The 18,359-nt window shown below is 42.2% G+C and overlaps 1 protein-coding gene across 3 annotated transcripts; it reads left to right on the forward strand.

Moving 5' to 3' along the window:
• The first annotated feature begins 3,209 nt into the window (after window positions 1–3,209).
• On the forward strand, window positions 3,210–16,716 carry LOC135550300 (glycogen phosphorylase, muscle form-like). 3 transcript variants are annotated; one of them, XM_064980970.1, is made up of 21 exons: window positions 3,210–3,539; window positions 6,952–7,053; window positions 7,885–7,963; window positions 8,105–8,208; window positions 8,343–8,474; window positions 8,884–8,995; window positions 9,197–9,279; window positions 9,693–9,836; window positions 10,060–10,152; window positions 11,249–11,395; window positions 11,546–11,709; window positions 12,037–12,151; window positions 12,343–12,444; window positions 12,704–12,851; window positions 12,952–13,010; window positions 13,127–13,268; window positions 13,453–13,663; window positions 14,530–14,664; window positions 14,759–14,825; window positions 14,946–15,101; window positions 16,011–16,714. In XM_064980970.1, exons 1-20 carry the CDS (start codon window positions 3,297–3,299, stop codon window positions 15,096–15,098), a joined length of 2,535 nt encoding a protein of 844 aa, XP_064837042.1. In that variant the 5' UTR covers window positions 3,210–3,296; the 3' UTR covers window positions 15,099–15,101; window positions 16,011–16,714. The 3 variants fall into 3 exon arrangements, with proteins under 3 accessions (XP_064837042.1, XP_064837043.1, XP_064837041.1); XM_064980971.1 differs by having other exon boundaries at window positions 3,220–3,539; window positions 16,043–16,714; XM_064980969.1 differs by having other exon boundaries at window positions 3,220–3,539; window positions 14,946–16,716.
• The last annotated feature ends 1,643 nt before the right edge of the window (window positions 16,717–18,359 follow it).

Below are 18,359 nucleotides of genomic sequence, written 5' to 3' on the forward strand. Positions count from 1 at the left end.
ACAATACAAAACAAGAAACGTAACGCGAAAACCTAAACAGCCTATCTGGTGCAAACAAACACAGAGACAGGAACAATCACCCACAAAACACTCAAAGAATATGGCTGCCTAAATATGGTTCCCAATCACATAATTACCCATGTCACACACTGGCCTAACCAAAATAATAAAGAAAACACAAAATACTAAGACCAGGGCGTGACAACTCCATGTGTCCCGGGGGGAACCATACAGATCATCCTATCATCTACTCACAAAGACAAGGCAATTGGAAAAAAAAAATTGGACTCATCAGACCAAAGGACAGATTTCCACCGGTCTAATGACCATTGCTTGTGTTTCTTGGCCCAAGCAAGTCTCTTCTTCTTATTGGTGTCCTTTATTAGTGGTTTCTCTGCAGCAATTAGATCATGAAGGCCTGATTCACGCAGTCTCCTCTAAACACTTTATGTTGAGATGTGTCTGTTACTTGAACTCTGTGAAGCATTTATTTGGACTGCAATTTCTTAGGCTGATAACTCTAATGAACTTATCCTCTGCAGTAGAGGTAACTCTGGGTCTTCCTTTCCTGTGGCGGTCCTCATGAGAGCCAGTTTCATAGCGCTTGATAGTTTTTGCAACTGCACTGACATTTTCCAGATTGACGGACCTTCATGTGATGGACTGTCATTTCACTTTGCTTATTTGAACTGTTCTTGCAATAATATGGACTTGGTCTTTTACCAAATAGGGCTATCTTCTGTATACCAACCCTACCTTGTCACAACACTACTGATTGGCTCAAATGCAATAAGAAAGAAAGAAATTCCACAAATTAACTTTTAACAAGGCACCCCTGTTAATTGAAATGCATTCCAGGTGACTACTTCATGAAACTGGTTGAGAGAATGCCAAGAGCGTGCAAACTGTCATCAAGGCAAAGAGAGGCTACTTTGAAGAATCTCAAATGTCAAATATATTTGGATTTGTTTAACACTTTCTTTGGTTACTACACGATTCCATGTGTTATTTCATAGTTTTGATGTATTCACTATTATTCTACAATGAATAATAGTTTTAAAAAATGAAGAAAAACCCTGCAATGAGTAGGTGTCCAAACTTGACCGGTACTGTATGTCTGTGTGTTTTCACCATATGCTTGCTCATCCATATTCACAACTTGCCTTTCTGTAGGCCGTCATTGTAAATAAGAATTTGTTCTTAACTGACTTGCCTAGTTAAATAAAGGTTAAATGCCAACATATGCATATGACAACAAGAGGACATGTTTGGAGAATATTTGTATTCTCACATATTTTAAATGCATCTGCAAGATAACTATGAAGATATAGTTAATTGGATGATCAAATAACACAAATTCCTTTTGAGCTGATGTACTCAGAGAAAATCACAAACAGACAGTAACTGTGCCCAAGCTGTCAAGCTCTAGTTTCCTGCTCCCTCTGTCCAGGCCAAGGGGTCATTTCCCATGACCCTATTCTACTGATGTTTGCTAGGAAACAATGTGAGTACTACAGTGGTTATACTCACATTGTTTCCTACTACAGTGAGTACTACAGTTGTGGCGTAGGAGGAAGATTGGAAAATTGTCAAAGAAGAGATTGTGTGTTCAGATCCCAAGTGAGGAGATGACTTTACAAATGAACATGCACATTGTAATCATGTTTGTCAAATATGTAAGTTGAAAACATTTTATGTTAAAAGCACTGTGTGTGTCATTAGTTCCATATCATTTTTTTAGGGAAAATGCCCAAATAATAATTTCTAGTTGAATGAACATACGAGACAAGCAAACACATCATTTTAAGTTGACTGAATGTTTTCTCAAACAATATTCTTTTTGTTCAGGTAACATTTGGACCGAAAAGTTGAGTAAACAAACAACAACCTGTGGAACCAGTTACTTAATAATAATTAGTTGAAACAACAACCTGTGGAACCAGTTACTTAATAATAATTAGTTGAAACAACAACCTGTGGAACCAGTTACTTAATAATAATTATTTGAAACAACAACCTGTGGAACCAGTTACTTAATAATAATTAGTTGAAACAACAACCTGTGGAACCAGTTACTTAATAATAATTAGTTGAAACAACAACCTTTTTTTTTTTTACAGTGAAGGAGGGTGTCAACTACTGGAAGTCATTGGAGTACATCATGTACTGTACACTTTCATGATATTAATAACAAAGACCGCAATTGAAATGTAATACAATCATGTTTTTTATTGTTGCAAGTATTGTATATTATATTTAAAACAATATCATTTAATCTCACAAGAAACGCAATCGTTTTGTAAATTTAAAGTGGGGTTGTGTTGTTGGAAATGTGGAAGGTTTGGCTCATTCCCTGCCAGTACCTCTGCCGGGTGTCACCCTTCCGTTCTCTTGTTTGTAACATGTATTGTTGTGAAGTATTGCGTCTTGTTATTTTCTACCCTTTTCAGATATTGAATTCTTGAGGTCTTTCACAAATGGTTAACATATTTTAAGAGTTTAAAACTTCATTCACTTGTTCAGTATGAAACCTTCTACTGTTAGTAACCTCACTGCAGGGAGAAGACACAATAATGACTACACCATCCTACTGTAGAAAGGTCACAAATAAATATTGCCTTTCCCCTGAAGCTGTGGTCTTGCTCGGTTTGTGTCAGGCTACAAGTGTTGACTACTGGCTCCTGACATTAACCACACATGCCTTTCAAATATCATGGCCTTTGGGTCTGGGTCAGAGCTGCTATTAATGGATCAGGGCTCCATGATAGTACTGCAGAGACTCTGGAAAATGACTGAGGAGGAGCAAGGCACGCTGGGGGCTGTAGTGAAGAGATACAAATAGGATACAATTCTTCATCCCAGTGTAATAGAGAGAAATAACTAGAGGTGTCTGGCCACAGACTAGTAGAACAAATTCACAGCTATTACTTTACATTTTAAACCAGCTGAAAACCTTTTGCATCTCCCATGTTTTATATGCCTCCAAATAAATGATTTTAATTTGCAACGAGTACTGTACGCTTTACAATTCAATTCAGATGCATTTAGTTTCTAGACTGAAGACGTGAAATAGGCCTAATCAACACATATTCCTATGGAATAATAGGGACTGAGTAGTAATTGGCTCTCTATTTTGAGTACGCCCCGCCTTCTTCTCAATAGTAATGATCCCTCCTATAAATAGGGGAACATGACCCATCCATGTGGCTGCTTCTGTGGTAGTGTCTGAACTGGGTGGAAGTGTCATTTTATTATAAGAAGGGAGCCGGGATCAGAGCCGACGCAAGTGTAGCATTATGTCAAAACCGTTATCAGATCACGACAGAAAGAAGCAGATCTCCGTGAGAGGTCTTGCCGGTGTGGAAAATGTGGCAGAACTGAAGCTTGCTTTCAACAGGCATCTCCATTTTACACTGGTCAAGGACAGAAATGTGGCATCCAAAAGGGATTACTACTTTGCTCTCGCCAACACCGTGCGCGACCACTTGGTGGGCAGGTGGATCAGAACCCAACAGTACTATTATGAGAAAGATCCAAAAGTAAGTTAAACTATTGTAATGTTCGTATCACTTGTAGCCTACTACAACCCATAGAACAGAATAAAAAAAAGTATGAAATAGAATAGAATGTAATAGTCAAGAAACCAATAGAAATGAAAATAACAAATGGAATAAAATGTAAAAATGTTCCATTTGGTTTCACAAAATAATGCAGAATTCAGTGGGCAATATAATGGGGCATATTGTAAGCAAGTAAATAACATATTCTAGTGGTCCTGGGTATCCTATACAGGTACAAATAAATAAAAAATCATACATTTGTACATATATTGCAAAATGTATTTCAAATGCATCTGAAAACACATTAAAATGTATTAAATAGATATTTTATGTATTATTTTGCAAATGTTTTATATTTCACATGTATCCTGAAAATGCATACCCAAAAATATATCTTACGTTGTATTTCAATTAAATGTAACATAAAATAAAGTAACAAATGCTTTACTGCTTAATCTGTAAATATTTTAATTCAAACAATTCGGAAGTGAAATGAGGTTGTTGATTGCCTCTAGTGGGGTGGTTGAATCATTTTGATTTCTGGAGCATTTACACAATATTATAGTCATGAATATATTATTGTGTACCTCCGACCTCAGGTAAGAAGCATACTGTACCAGTGGCCAGACGTATTGGCAGGATAACAATGCCAACTTAGGACAAATGTGTTTAAAACATTGTCTGATCGCCATGGCAATTTAATATGACACATATTATACATAATGTATACTCTTTACTTAACACTGAGTGAAAATGACAGATTTGAAGCCTGATTTTAGGTTTTCCCTTGTCAACCCCAGCAAAGTCCACAGAAGGACCCTGTCCCTGGGTAAAATCTCTTTGCCAAATGTTGCATTGCTGCGTGAACACGGTATCACCTTCTAATGTCACTGTAATGTTACGCCATGACATTTCCAATCCCCTAGCACTCCTCGGCCATCGGGAGTTGTAATTCTAGACCTCTCTGTGACCTTCTGTCTCCTCCTCTCCTGTACACATACTATAGTGAATACAGGGGCCTATATACTGTAGCTACAGTTGTAGGAGTAGCAGAGATACCAATTGACATCAACAAATGTAAAGTAATGGGGAACAACTTTTGTTTCCATGTCTTCATTGATTCGTTTATATCAGACGGAGCCTTCTATCTAGTTATGAATCAGCATCTTCCATGTTTATCTCCATGTCTATCTTATTCATGATAAATCCTTACCGACAGTGACATAGTCAGTACAACAAGATCAAAAGCCATAAGAAATGTTGACACACAAAAAAAGATGTGTATCACAAAAATCATATATAATATTCTCTTTCTATAATAGGTATTTGTGTGTGTTAATACCATGTTTATACCAACTAGGGTAATTACTCTACATCAGAAAGATGCTGCCTGTATTGCACTTGCCCTCTGACCTTCTCTTTATCACCTCATCCAAGGTCAGCTGGTGGTTATGGTGTCCCTCTCTGAAAGGTCATGAGTTATTCCCTCAAAGAAAGGTCAAGATAGAAACCCATATGAGCAGGGAGGGCAAGAGGACACCTAATCTGAGAAAAAACAGGAGGAGTTTAAATGTACGAGAACATAGAGAGCTCTTAGAGAGCTCTTCTCCTTACATGCCATAAACGACCATTTATATGCACATTCTAATGCATCTAATAAATCTGCATATGATGTGTTATTGGATGGGAAAACAGAGACATTAACCCACTGGGCAAAAATGTAGGTGTGGCGGCTCATTAGAATCTTTTGGGGCGTGGTTTTCGTCCAGTTTTTTTTTTGTGCAACCGTGAGTGAGAGTATCTTTCCAGTTGATGTAATCTGTTATACTGTCACATGTACTTTATGTCTATTGCCAGTGGCAGTGTCTTGTGAAAGACTCATGTATGGCCTTGTGTCTATTGCGAACTTTTGACAAAGTACTTCTCAATTCTCTCCTCAGGAACCCCAGCTGTTCCAGAGCTAGCTCACCTGATTCTACTTTTTAATAGACAAAATAATAAAATCCTTTTGGAATTTCAACAATATAATATGGCTATTAAAGCAGAATAATTCAAATATGTCTGTTTTTTCAAATAACCTTTAAGATTGAGAAAGTTTTTTTTTAGAACCTTTCTCTATAAAGATTGTATAAAGAAGCATAAAAAAGGGTTCTATATAGTCCTCAAAAGGTTGTAACCATATTGGAACCCTTTTTTGTTGATATATATATATAAACTATTTTTAATGGTTCTTTATAAAACCTTAGGAAAGGGTTCTTTACAACACCATGTAGGTTCCATTTACAACCTTATTGAGCATGGTTCTTTATAATGGCACCAAAAAGGCTTCCGCTATAAGTCAAAGAACCCTTATTTGGCACTATATAGAACCATTGGTTTTTGGTGTGAAGGGTACATGCAAAGATTTTTCATACCTTGATGTAGGAGCTCGTCTCCGAAGTTTAATAAAAAAACAAAAAAAACAATACCAAATGCGCTTGGGTGGCCAGAGGCGCTATTTTTCCTAATGCGGATCCCAGCTTTAACCCAATGTATCCAAATGATGACTAATTTTGTGATAGATGGTCATATTTGTTTCGTACACATTTGCTCGATTTGCACACATTTTTACAAGATGGTGCGTTTTGTAATAAAAAATGTAGAGGGAAACAAGTGTTTCCAATGACTTCATCAAACAATTAGCGGGCAATGCCAACTCATAATTAGTTACAATCATGAGGTTCTGCCATTTTCACATATGTTGATGTTGGGGTGGTGCTGGAGATGATACATTTTTTAAATGTCCCTTTAAGTAATTTATTACATTTGGTAAATTAGCTCTCTACATATTTACACTACTGTATCAATTCCCTGATACAATTAATTTTTCAGATCTCTCTCTTTCACTATTCATGGGTATCACACTCAGACTAACCTTTACAACAACCCCAGCTGAAGCTATTTTTACCTATGCCAAAATGCCAGTGTTACGTAACACCAACAGCAATCTGTCTCCCGTAGTCCCCCCCCTCCTCCCTGCTCTCTATCACATTCTCTCGCCTCTTGCACCTCTTATTCCTCTGCCTGAGAGTGTCAGTCCTCCCTGTAAAACACCAAGAGAGAAAACGTGACATTTCAAAGGCTAAACTAAGGCTCAGGTGTCAGATTTCCACATGCTCCTTTCTAATGGCAGAACATGAAAAGTCCCAAAAATATTCTAGGAATTTCCTAGACAGTTTGAATGGGTGCCCCTACAGTGAAATATTGCTATGTCCGACTCGTAAAACGTGTGTCAACATTTGGGTTCAGCAACAGACTGTGACTAATTGGGTATTACTTGTACGGCTAGAGAGTGTTAGCTGTCCCATGGTGTCCCTCTCATTTCACTCTCCCCTTCCTCCCCTGTCCTCAGCGTGTGTACTACATCTCCCTGGAGTTCTACATGGGCCGCACCCTGCAGAACACCATGGTGAACCTGGCACTGGAAAACGCCTGTGATGAGGCCGTATACCAGGTGAGGGATGCTCACATCCGTACATCATGTCATGGATTTTCATTGCTGTAGCTAACCCGGGGCAGTCAAACTGACTGCACCTTGTGTAACAAACAACTTAATTTTATAATTTGACTCAAGGTCTAGCTGAAAGGAATAAACTGAAGAAGAGTTTGTCGTGTGCCTGTGACTAAAGACTGGAGGTTGTGGGTGGATGTTAAAGGTCCAATGCAGCCGTTTTTACCTCAATATCAAATCATTTTTGGGTAACAATTAATTACCTTATCGTGATTGTTTTCAATTCAAATGGTCAAAAAGAAACAAAAATTAGCTTCTGAGAAAAGAGCAATTTTTCAAGCAATAATTTTGCTAGGGCTGTCTGGGAGTGGTTTGAGTGGGCAGGGGGAAACTGAAAACGAGCGGTTATTGGCAAAGAGTTTTGGAACTCTCTTTCTTATTGGTTTATTCATGTATTTTGGCATGTCTGGTGTTGACACCAGGCAGGCCAAAACTCCATCCAACCAAAACAGGCTGACATTTCAGGCGGCCTTTCCAAACAGCTCTTACACGAAGGTCTTTTCCCCAACTACACAGTATTTCCCAACTACACAGTATTATTCCAACCTGATTGCGTGGAAAGATACCTAAAACACAGAAAAAAATCACGTTTTTTTGACTGCACTTGGCCTTTACTAACTGCCAATTGTGCTCCAGTAAGAGAGTGACCAGGACAAGATTCCAAAGCACATTTAACCATATTATTGGCACCAATCCGGCTCTGTTTAAACTGAATGCCATTGCCACAGAGCTGTGGTTTGAACTTGGCTTGACCTGAGCCCCTCTGTTCCGTAGCTGGGTCTAGACATGGAGGAGCTGGAGGACATGGAGGAGGACGCAGGCCTCGGAAACGGTGGTCTTGGACGTCTTGCCGGTAAGCTGCCTCGTTACCTCCTCTCACGGAGAGTGTGACATTCTTGTGCCTTAGACAGTTTAGATCACCAGAAGGATCTAAACATGATACAAACGGTATAAACAGGATCAGAAACATAGCCTAACCTAAGCCTTTCCTCAGCATGCTTCCTGGACTCTATGGCTTCTCTGGGTCTGGCTGCATATGGATACGGTATCCGCTATGAGTTTGGCATCTTTAACCAGAAGATCGTCAATGGATGGCAGGTAATGTACGCTCATATGCTTCCGGGGTGCTTTTCCCCATCATTTCCAGACCATAAGACAGAAGGAAGTACTGTGAAACAACTTGTTTCGCTGAAAGTGCCCAACAGACTGTTATATAACCGAATGATTGGCAGGTTGAGGAGGCTGATGACTGGCTGCGTTACGGCAACCCCTGGGAGAAGGCCCGACCCGAGTACATGCGCCCCGTCAAGTTCTATGGCAGAACCGAGCACACCCCAGATGGTGTGAAATGGGTTGACACTCAGGTGAATAAAGGGCAGGGGTTGGGGGTGAGATTGAGGGTGCATATGAGGAAGACGAGTGAGTGAGTGAGTGAGTGAGTGAGTGAGTGAGTGAGTGAGTGAGTGAGTGAGTGAGTGAGTGAGTGAGTGTGTGTGTGTGTGTGTGTGTGTGTGTGTGTGTGTGTGTGTGTGTGTGTGTGTGTGTGTGTGTGTGTGTGTGTGTGTGTGTGTGTGTGAGTGTGTTTGAAAAGGGAGATGAAAAACAAGTTGATATGGCACTGGATGCCAACAAGGAACCATCATTGAATGATCATTGAATCATCAATAAACCATCATTAAATCTTCAATGAACCATCATTGAATCAATCATCAATGAATATGGATTCGGTTGGCAGGTGTCTCTAATCTCAGTCTCGTGTAATTGTGTTGACAGGTCGTGTTGGCTCTGCCATATGACACCCCTATCCCCGGGTACAGAAACAACATTGTCAACACCATGAGACTGTGGTCTGCAAAGGCCCCATGCGACTTCAACCTGAAAGACTGTAAGTGTCTTACAGAGGCCAAGGCACTATATATGCGTTGCTTGAATACATGTTTTTCGCCTTGACTGGCTGCAATCCACCATTTCATGTGCTTAGTTTGCTAGATCTGCAAATTGCTAACATTACTCATGTAAGTCATGTTACATAATTGGCTGCTGGGAACCGTTGCCCTGAGGGTGTATTTTTCCTTGTCTCCAACAGTCAACATTGGTGGGTACATTCAGGCTGTGTTGGACAGAAACTTATGCGAGAACATTTCCCGTGTGCTGTACCCCAATGATAACGTAAGAATATGTCTGAATTTCTCTCTAAAATCCAAGTGCAGTGTCGGTTTTGATTATATACAGTATATAGATAGTATAGATACACGTTAGAATACATTGTGACAGGTCTGCTCTATACTCTGTATTTCTTCTCTTAAAAAAAGGAGTGGCATTTACGGGAATTTGAAATCTTATGTATTGTGATCACAGGAGGTTGGTGGCACCTTAATTGGGGAGGACGTGGCTCGTGGTAATGACTGGAGCGGAGTCAGTGGAATGGTATCAAATAGTCGCCATTCCATCTACTCCATTCCAACCATTATTGTGAGCCGTCCTCCCCTCAGCAGCCTCCACTGATTGTGAAGCCCTCAAGATGGCGACAGACAGATATGACAGGTGAGTCTGGGCTCACCTCTATGTGTCTTCCTCCCCAGTTCTTCGAGGGCAAGGAGCTGCGGCTGAAGCAGGAGTACTTTGTGGTGGCCGCCACCCTTCAGGACATCGTCCGTCGTTTCAAGGCCTCCAAGTTTGGCTCCAGAGAGATCGTCCGCACAGACTTCGCCCAGCTGCCCAGCAAAGTGAGAACTCCCGAGTGGTGATTCAAACGTACACTTAAGATGTCTCCATTTCACTTTATGTCTTCATGTCACTGGCTTAGGCATCCTTTTTGTTGATGTCTTGTTCTGATGTGGTGGTGTTGCATTCGTACTTGTGCACCTCTGTGTTTATATTGGTGGTAACTTCGAAAGTTATGCTGTGTCAGTATAGTTATGCTGTGATTTTAATGTCTGTCGCATCCAGGTTGCCATCCAGCTGAATGACACTCACCCTGCTATGGCCATTCCTGAGCTGATGAGGGTACTGGTTGATGAGGAGAAGCTGGATTGGGACAAGGTGAGTGGAGGAGAAGACGAGGTTCTGACTAGGTAGACTGAATGACTTTCATAGAGCTCGCCAGCTTGTAGTCCTAAAAAAAAGAAGGAAATGAGTTAACTCTGGTTCTTTAAGTCATCCCTATGGGGCAAATGAATGGGGGAAGAATACGGTTTTGGGATAAAACGCAGAAAATAAGGTTTGAAGTTAACACAAGCTTATGAGAACTTATACTGTATGTTCTATGGGATATCAGTCAGTTAGACAGACTTGAATCGAATTATGACGTCTGTGATTTTTTGAAATGTATTACATAAATGCTTCAAAATTCATAAAAAGCGACGTTAGCTGATGAAGATGATGTCATGGAACAAAACGTATCAGATCTCCTAAGCCTGTGTTTACCACAGACCTTATTTTCAGCGTTTATCCAAACACCTCAAACCCATGGCAGAGTTAGTGTCTACAAAAAGACACCATTACTATTGCGCTCTATTGCCCTGAACAGTAGTACATCCGGTATTACTGCCCACACCGTTTCATATGTAGTTGTACTTCAGTAATGATACCAGGAGGGGGCAACAAAGACCAGCATAGTAGAATGTGTTGGCTTGGGCCATCGAGATACATAGAGAACTAGGGCCCAAAAGCCTGTTTTAGCATGGGCAGCACCCATTGAAGACTTTCACAACTTTGAGATATTAAACTTGGTGGGACTTCTTATGGGTTAAAGAATGATCACATAATTCCATCCGGGTCATCAGGAGGGATACCAATGAATGATGCTCTTGAGCAAACATTCCATAAGTGCAGGTGGCATTAAGTCGCCGACCTTGGCTTTATACCTATTCAAACAACACACTCCAGGTGGCAGTATGCACCCTTTCAGTTTGTTTACCAACTCAGAAGTAGTAGAAGAAGACGCCATAATGGGACAGATACAAAAAGAGTAGTCCTCCATCCTTCTCTACTGCCTTGGCACACACTACTAATAAATATTTAGAACAAATGTGAAGCTAAGACTACCATTCATTTGCCCTACTTGTATCAAGAGAGGGTCACGAACCACCAGGTAAATACATCCCATTATCTTACCTCTGTCCTTCTGTGTTTCCAGGCCTGGGACGTGTGTGTCCGTACCTGTGCCTACACAAACCACACCGTGCTGCCTGAGGCCCTGGAGCGCTGGCCCATTGACCTGTTCCAACACCTGCTGCCCCGTCACCTGGAGATCATCTTCGAGATCAACCGTCGCTTCCTGCAGGTACGTACGTGCGGGCAGGTGGCAGCAAGACAAATGATGCCATATAGGAAGTGTTATTACAGATCAGTGCCCCTTGCGCTTTGTCTAACTCGGAGCTAATGTACCACAACATGTTATTAGAGGCTAAGTTTATTGAATTCCGCCCTCCAGTACGTTGCCTCTAAGTTCCCTGGCGACAACGATCGTCTGCGCCGCATGTCCCTGATTGAGGAGGGCGGATGCAAGAAAGTCAACATGGCTCACCTGTGTATCGTTGGATCCCATGCTGTCAACGGCGTGGCCCGCATCCACTCGGAGATCCTCATCGCCACTCTGTACGTGTCCTACACAAACCGCATACACATCACATTTAGGCTACATTACATGTTCCACATTTAGCAGACGCTCTTATCCAGAGCGACTTACAGTTAGTGCCTTCAGCTTAAGGTAGTTAAGAGAGACAACCACCTATCACGGTCCTAAGCCGTTCCCCCCCTCAATAGGTAGCTAATTACACATTTAAAATCATAATATTTCAAAGTAACACAGACACATCAGGTGTCAATCGATGGATTAGTCATTTGATGCGTGCACATTTTAGTTTGATGAGTTGAAGCAAACTACTTTGATATATTTTGGGCTACTGCGTGTTCTGTGTGCAGGTTCAAGGACTTTTATGAGTTGGACCCACACAAGTTCCAGAACAAGACCAATGGCATCACCCCCCGTCGCTGGCTGGTTATGTGCAACCCTGGCTTGGCTGAAGTCATCGCAGAGGTAGGGGAACTGTTGCAAAAACACTTAGAAAGTAGTACGACTTTTGCATTGGAAGTAGCCATACATTTGAAATCATTTTGACCGTATGTTTATAATATCAGTGTTGCAAAATAGATGTTTCTGTTCATGATGAGAGCGCCAGTAACCTGATACTTGCACGCTAACCTTTTTAATGTCATCTCTTTTGTCAGAGAATTGGAGAGGAGTTTGTCCGTGACCTCGACCAGCTGAAGAAACTGTTGAAGTTCATTAATGATGATGCTTTCATCCGTGACATCGCCAAAATCAAGCAGGTGAGTCCAAGATACTGTAGGCTGGTGAGGGGAGGACGGCTCATAATAATGGCAGGAATGAAGTGAATGGAATGGTATCCAACACATAGAAACCATGTATTTGATGTGTTTGCTATCATTCCATTAATTCCGTTCCAGCCATTACTATGGGTCCGTCCTTCCCAGTTAAAGTGCCATCAGCCACCTGTGGGTAGTACTGTAAGTCATTTGACAAGTTCTGTGCCTACTTCACGCCCCCATCATATCCTCCCTAATGTAGGAGAACAAGCTGAAGTTCGCTGTGCACCTGGAGGAGCACTACAAGGTCAAGATCAACCCCCAGTCCATGTTTGACTTTCAAGTCAAAAGAATCCACGAGTACAAGAGACAGCTGCTCAACTGTCTGCACATGATCACCTACTACAACCGTTAGTACTTCCCTGGCACTCTCTCTCCCTCTCTCTCTGTGCTTCTACCTCTCTCTACTCCTACTATACACCTGTCTTATTATATACATCTATTTCTCAGGTATCAAGAAGGAGCCAAACAAGCACTGGACCCCAAGAACCATCATGGTCGGAGGAAAGGTATGTTTGGCGGCCCTCAGCCTTCACAGTAACAGTGTGTAGTTACCGGAAGTAAATATAGAACAATAGCTGACATCCACAACTCATTATGCAACACCCTCTCCCCCATCTCCCAGGCTGCCCCAGGATACCACACAGCCAAGATGATCATCCGTCTCATCACAGCTATCGGTGAGGTTGTCAACCACGACCCCGTGATCGGCGACCGCCTCAAAGTCATCTTCTTGGAGAACTACAGAGTCACCCTGGCTGAGAAAGGTGACCGACTAACCCATAACCCCATGGGTCTCTGGTATAATGTGTAGTTTACCCTCGTCTACCCTCGTTTACCCGCGCTCCTCTTGTACTGTATCCCTCCATCCATCTTTCCTTTTCTCTCTTCCCTCTCTCTCCGTTTTTCCCCACGCTTATCATTTCCCTCACACTCCTTGTCCCCTCCCAGCCATTCCCTCTGCTGACCTGTCTGAGCAGATCTCTACAGCTGGCACAGAGGCCTCTGGCACTGGCAACATGAAATTCATGCTGAACGGCGCTCTGACCATCGGCACCATGGACGGAGCCAACGTGGAGATGGCCGAGGAGGCCGGAGAGAAGAACCTCTTCATCTTCGGCATGAGGGTGGAGGATGTGGACGCAATGGACGCCGGCAAAGGGTGAGCAGGAAGACGTGGACATGGGGACAGGGAGGGAGAAGAGACAGTGGGTTAGAGTAGGGACAGGGAGGCAAAGAGAAACTGATCCACGGGAATGGGAGTGCTGTGGAGGAGGGGGACACAGAGAGGGGACAGGCTCTGCCAGAGTCCGATACTGATAAGAGAATTATGTTCTCAAGGTACATAATCCAATTTAATTAATATTACTCTGTCTGCAAACCAGAATTTGTAAGATCCTGGTCAAATGAAACAGACGGAGGCCCAGCTAAAATAGTCAAAAAGGTTTATTTGCGGGAACGTTCTGGCGTGCACCGTACAAAGACCTTCATTTTATAGTGACACACATACTTCCACACAAAACATTAGTTATCCTACGCCCACACTGTCCTGCTACCCAGCCGACATAGGGAGAGACCCTGGGAAGTTCTCAGTGCCGAGACCCTGGGAAGTTCTCAGTGGCCCAGCCAAGGTCGGCCCTGAATCTTGCTCAGACAGTCCGTTACTAGATATATTGTCACCAAAACATTAATTCTGACTACGAACTACACTCTCAGATATAATTCTACTGACTAAATCACACACAGCATTAAAATAGTCGAATGATTGTAATCAATTTTATACAATCATATGGTTTCAGAGTTATGGTTTCAGAGGGTAATATTCTAATAATTCTAATCATATAATTCTATTAACAGATACACAAGTGGCAAGGTGTAGATACTGTTTGGCCAGGTCTCCCTTGTATAAGAAATATCAATCTCAACATACTGTATGTTTTTCTGTTTAAGATAATCGAAACAAAAACAACCTGGGGAACACGACAATCAGAACAGCGTGCTTTAAATACTGGCCTTTGTCTTGCACAGATACCACGCCTCTGAGTACTACAACCGTATTCCCGAGCTGAAACAGGCCATGGACCAGATCGCTGGTGGCTTCTTCAGCCATAAGCAGCCAGACCTCTTCAAGGAACTTGTGGACCTGCTGATGCACCACGACAGGTAATCACACACACATACACACACATGCACACATGCACACATGCACGCACAAGCATTTTGTTCAACGTATTCTTATCTAATGTTTTATGCACAGGTTCAAGGTGTTTGCTGACTACGAATCCTACATCAAGTGTCAGGACAAGGTCAACGAACTGTACAAGGTCAGTGTTATGGCTAAACAACATAGGTTGCCTGGTTCAGGTATCCGTCCATACCTTATCAAATATTGATCTCCTTGTTATCTTTCCTTCCATCCTGTCTGTCCCTCTCTCTAAAAACAGAATCCCAAGGAATGGACCAAGATGGTGATCCATAACATTGCAGGCTGTGGTAAATTCTCCAGCGACCGCACCATTTCCCAGTACGCCCGGGAGATCTGGGGCGTGGAGCCCAGCCTGGAGAAGATCCCTGCCCCCGACGAGCAACTCAAATAAGCTGTGCGTCCACTCCACACAGTTCCCTTCTTCACCACTGACCCCACCACCCCACAATAAGCACCATTAGATATGCCTGAGGGAAACGGACAATCATTTCTTAAAGCACTTCCCACTGGGCGCACATTGGTAGAACCAATGTCGATTCCACGCCCTTTCAATGTTGTTTCCACGCCATTTCAACAAAATGACGCGGCACCAACGCGGAATAGACGTTGAATGGACGTCTGTGCCCAGTGGGTTTAATGACTTCAGTGATGGATGTCTGTTTTACTAGCCTGTAGCATATACATAGAGTTCTGGCTGTTCACATGGCTCACACCATCACTGTTCAAACCCCTTATCATGACATGCATTGAGCCCACAATAGCAGTAAATGAGAAAGGAAGCAATGCATTCTGTTTAGTGACAACAGAGACATGAATTTACCGATATTCACTGTTCTGTCACTGATCAGACCATGCATGTATTACAGTCTAAACTGCTGTTGTTATGGTGAGGCCATAAGAGCTGTGTGGTGGCTTTTGCGTTTGGTTATGTGGACTTGGATCCACTGCTGAACGAGTTTGTGTTTTTTCTGTAGTTTGAGCTATATGCATTTATCTCGGCTTGAATGCCGTCAATATTGTACATGCATTCTCATAGCATAGGCTCTAGTCAATGATGAGAACCATCCTTCTTAGGGAACTGCCATGATTGTGACATGCTTGCTCCTCCTACATCCGCCCACCCCATCAACCTGATATGTATGGTGGCTAAAGGACAACCTCCGTGCAAACTCTCTTCGGGGGCACATAGGCCTGCATTAATATATTGATCTGTATCTAGTCTTTTTACTCAATCAGATAGAAAACCAATGTTAAACAGCTGTATATTTGTCAACCTGTGTATATGTTTTGATTTGACATAAAGAAATTGTTGTGTGCGTGTCGTCCATTTTGAAGACCTCTGAGGGTCAGCCTGGGAACCAGAGAAGGAGAGCCGTGGAGGGGCGGGATAACGCAGCTGCTCCACAGACGGAGGAAGTGTCCGTGATTCGCTGTTGAGAAACACACACAATGGCCTTCCCAGACGTCTTTTTGTTTCACCTTATGGTAATCAACAATGGCCAAGAAACAACTGTGGGCAAGAAACAACTGTGGCCAAGAAACAACTGTGGCCAAGAAAGTCACATCTCCCCGTCTTTTCAGGATGTTCTTTCATACTAAGACAATAAAAAAATAGTAGACCTTTGGCTTTTGTTCATCACACGCAAAGATTCCACTGTCAGCATGTGTACTCGATATATGTTTGTGTCTTAGAATTGAAGTGCACAAGCTCAAACGATGAAACAGGTATAGTGGCCACCTACTTTGAAAGGGACTCTGCTTGGTCATACTGACATGGTTAGTCTGTGTGTTGATAAGTAAACACATAAACAGAGGTGCGACACATTACAAATGGAAACCATGTGCCTTGGAAAGTATTTGCTACCCTTAATGTATTTATAAAGGCAAGCTTTTTATAAACATGCACATATACAGTACCAGTCAAAGGTTTGGACACACCAACTCATTCAAGGGTTTATTTATACTATTTTCTACATTGTAGAATAATATTGAAGGCATCAAAACTATGAAATAACACATATGGAATCATGTAGTAACCAAAAAAGTGTTAAACAAATCAAAATATATTTGAGATTCTTCAAAGTAGCCACCCTTTGCCTTGATGACACCCTTGCACGCTCGTGGCATTCTCTCAACCAGCTTCATCTGGAATGCTTTTCCAACAGTCTTGAAGGAGTTCCCACATATGCTGAGCACTTGTTGGCTGCTTTTTCTTCACTTTGCGGTCCAACTCATCCCAAACCATGTCAATTGGGTTGAGGTCAGGTGATTGTGGAGAGGCCGGAAAGCGGGCTGCCTTCTGAGAATTAGAAGGCAATCAAATAAACCCCTCAATTCTGCAAGCAAACGTGCAATCTTTGGACAATAAAATTGTCGAGTTACGGGGAAGATTAAACTACCAACGGGACATTAAAAGCGGTAACATCACGGAGTCATGGCTGAACGACGACAATATCAACATACTGGCTGGTTATACAATGTACCAGCAGGATAGAACAGCGGCGTCTGGTAAGACGAGGGACAGCAGACTATGTATTTTTGTAAATAACAGCTGGTGCACAATATCTAAGGAAGTCTCGAGCCATTGCCCGCCTGCGGTTGAGTATATAATGATAAGCACTACCTAGAGAGAGCTCTCATCTGTATTCTTCGTAGCTGTTTTACATACCACCTCAGCCAGAGGTTGGCACTAAGATAGCATTGAATGAGCTATATTCCGCCATAAGAATACACGCACCCAGAGGCGGCGCTCCTTGTAGCCCGGGGACTTTAATGCGGGGGAACTTAAATCAGTTTTACCAAATTTCTATCAGCATGTTGAATGTGTACCCAGAGGAAAAGAACTCTGGACCACCTATATACTCCACACACAGAGATGCATACAAAGCTCTAATTCCATCCTGCTTACAAGCAAATATTTAAGCAGGAAGCACTAGGGATTACATCAATAAAAAAAGTGGTCAGACGAAGCAGATGCTAAACTACAGGACTGTTTTGCTAGAACAGACTGGAATATGTTCTGGGATTCCTCCAATGGCATTGAGGAGTACACCACATCTGTCATTGACTTCATCAATAAGTGCATTGATGACATCGTCCCCACAGTGACTGTACGTACATACCCCAACCAGAAGCCATGGATTACAGGCAGAGCTGCCGCTTTCAAGAAGCGGATTACCAGGACGTGTACTGCGAGCATGCGTTGACCAACTAGCAAGTGTCTTCACTGACATTTTCAACCTCTCCCTGTCCAAGTCTGTAATACCAACATGTATTGCCACTTTATTGTTAAGCCAATGGGTTTTTGGTTTTAGTTTTGTCTTGCCTTCACCTACTCAAAATGGCATCTTATTGGCTGGTTTGCGTAGCTTGCTTAGAAGGGAGGATGTTTCATTAGAATCATCCCAGTGAACAAGCACCAAACCAGCGGTAAGTTGTTGGTTGCAAAGCACTGCACATCAAAAGTGATGATTTAAATGTACAATTTATATCAATTTGTTTGTAAATGTTATTCGAACATCACACATAAGATGCAGCGTTTTTTGGTGCATATTTGTTATGCATTTTGTTGTAGAGAATTCCAGCTAATACTAGCTAGCAACTTACTGTGTCTGGGGGGGGGGGGGGGTTCGTATATTTTGTACAGTGCGTC

Source organism: Oncorhynchus masou, chromosome 12, assembly GCF_036934945.1.
Source record: "Oncorhynchus masou masou isolate Uvic2021 chromosome 12, UVic_Omas_1.1, whole genome shotgun sequence".
NCBI lineage: Eukaryota > Metazoa > Chordata > Actinopteri > Salmoniformes > Salmonidae > Oncorhynchus > Oncorhynchus masou.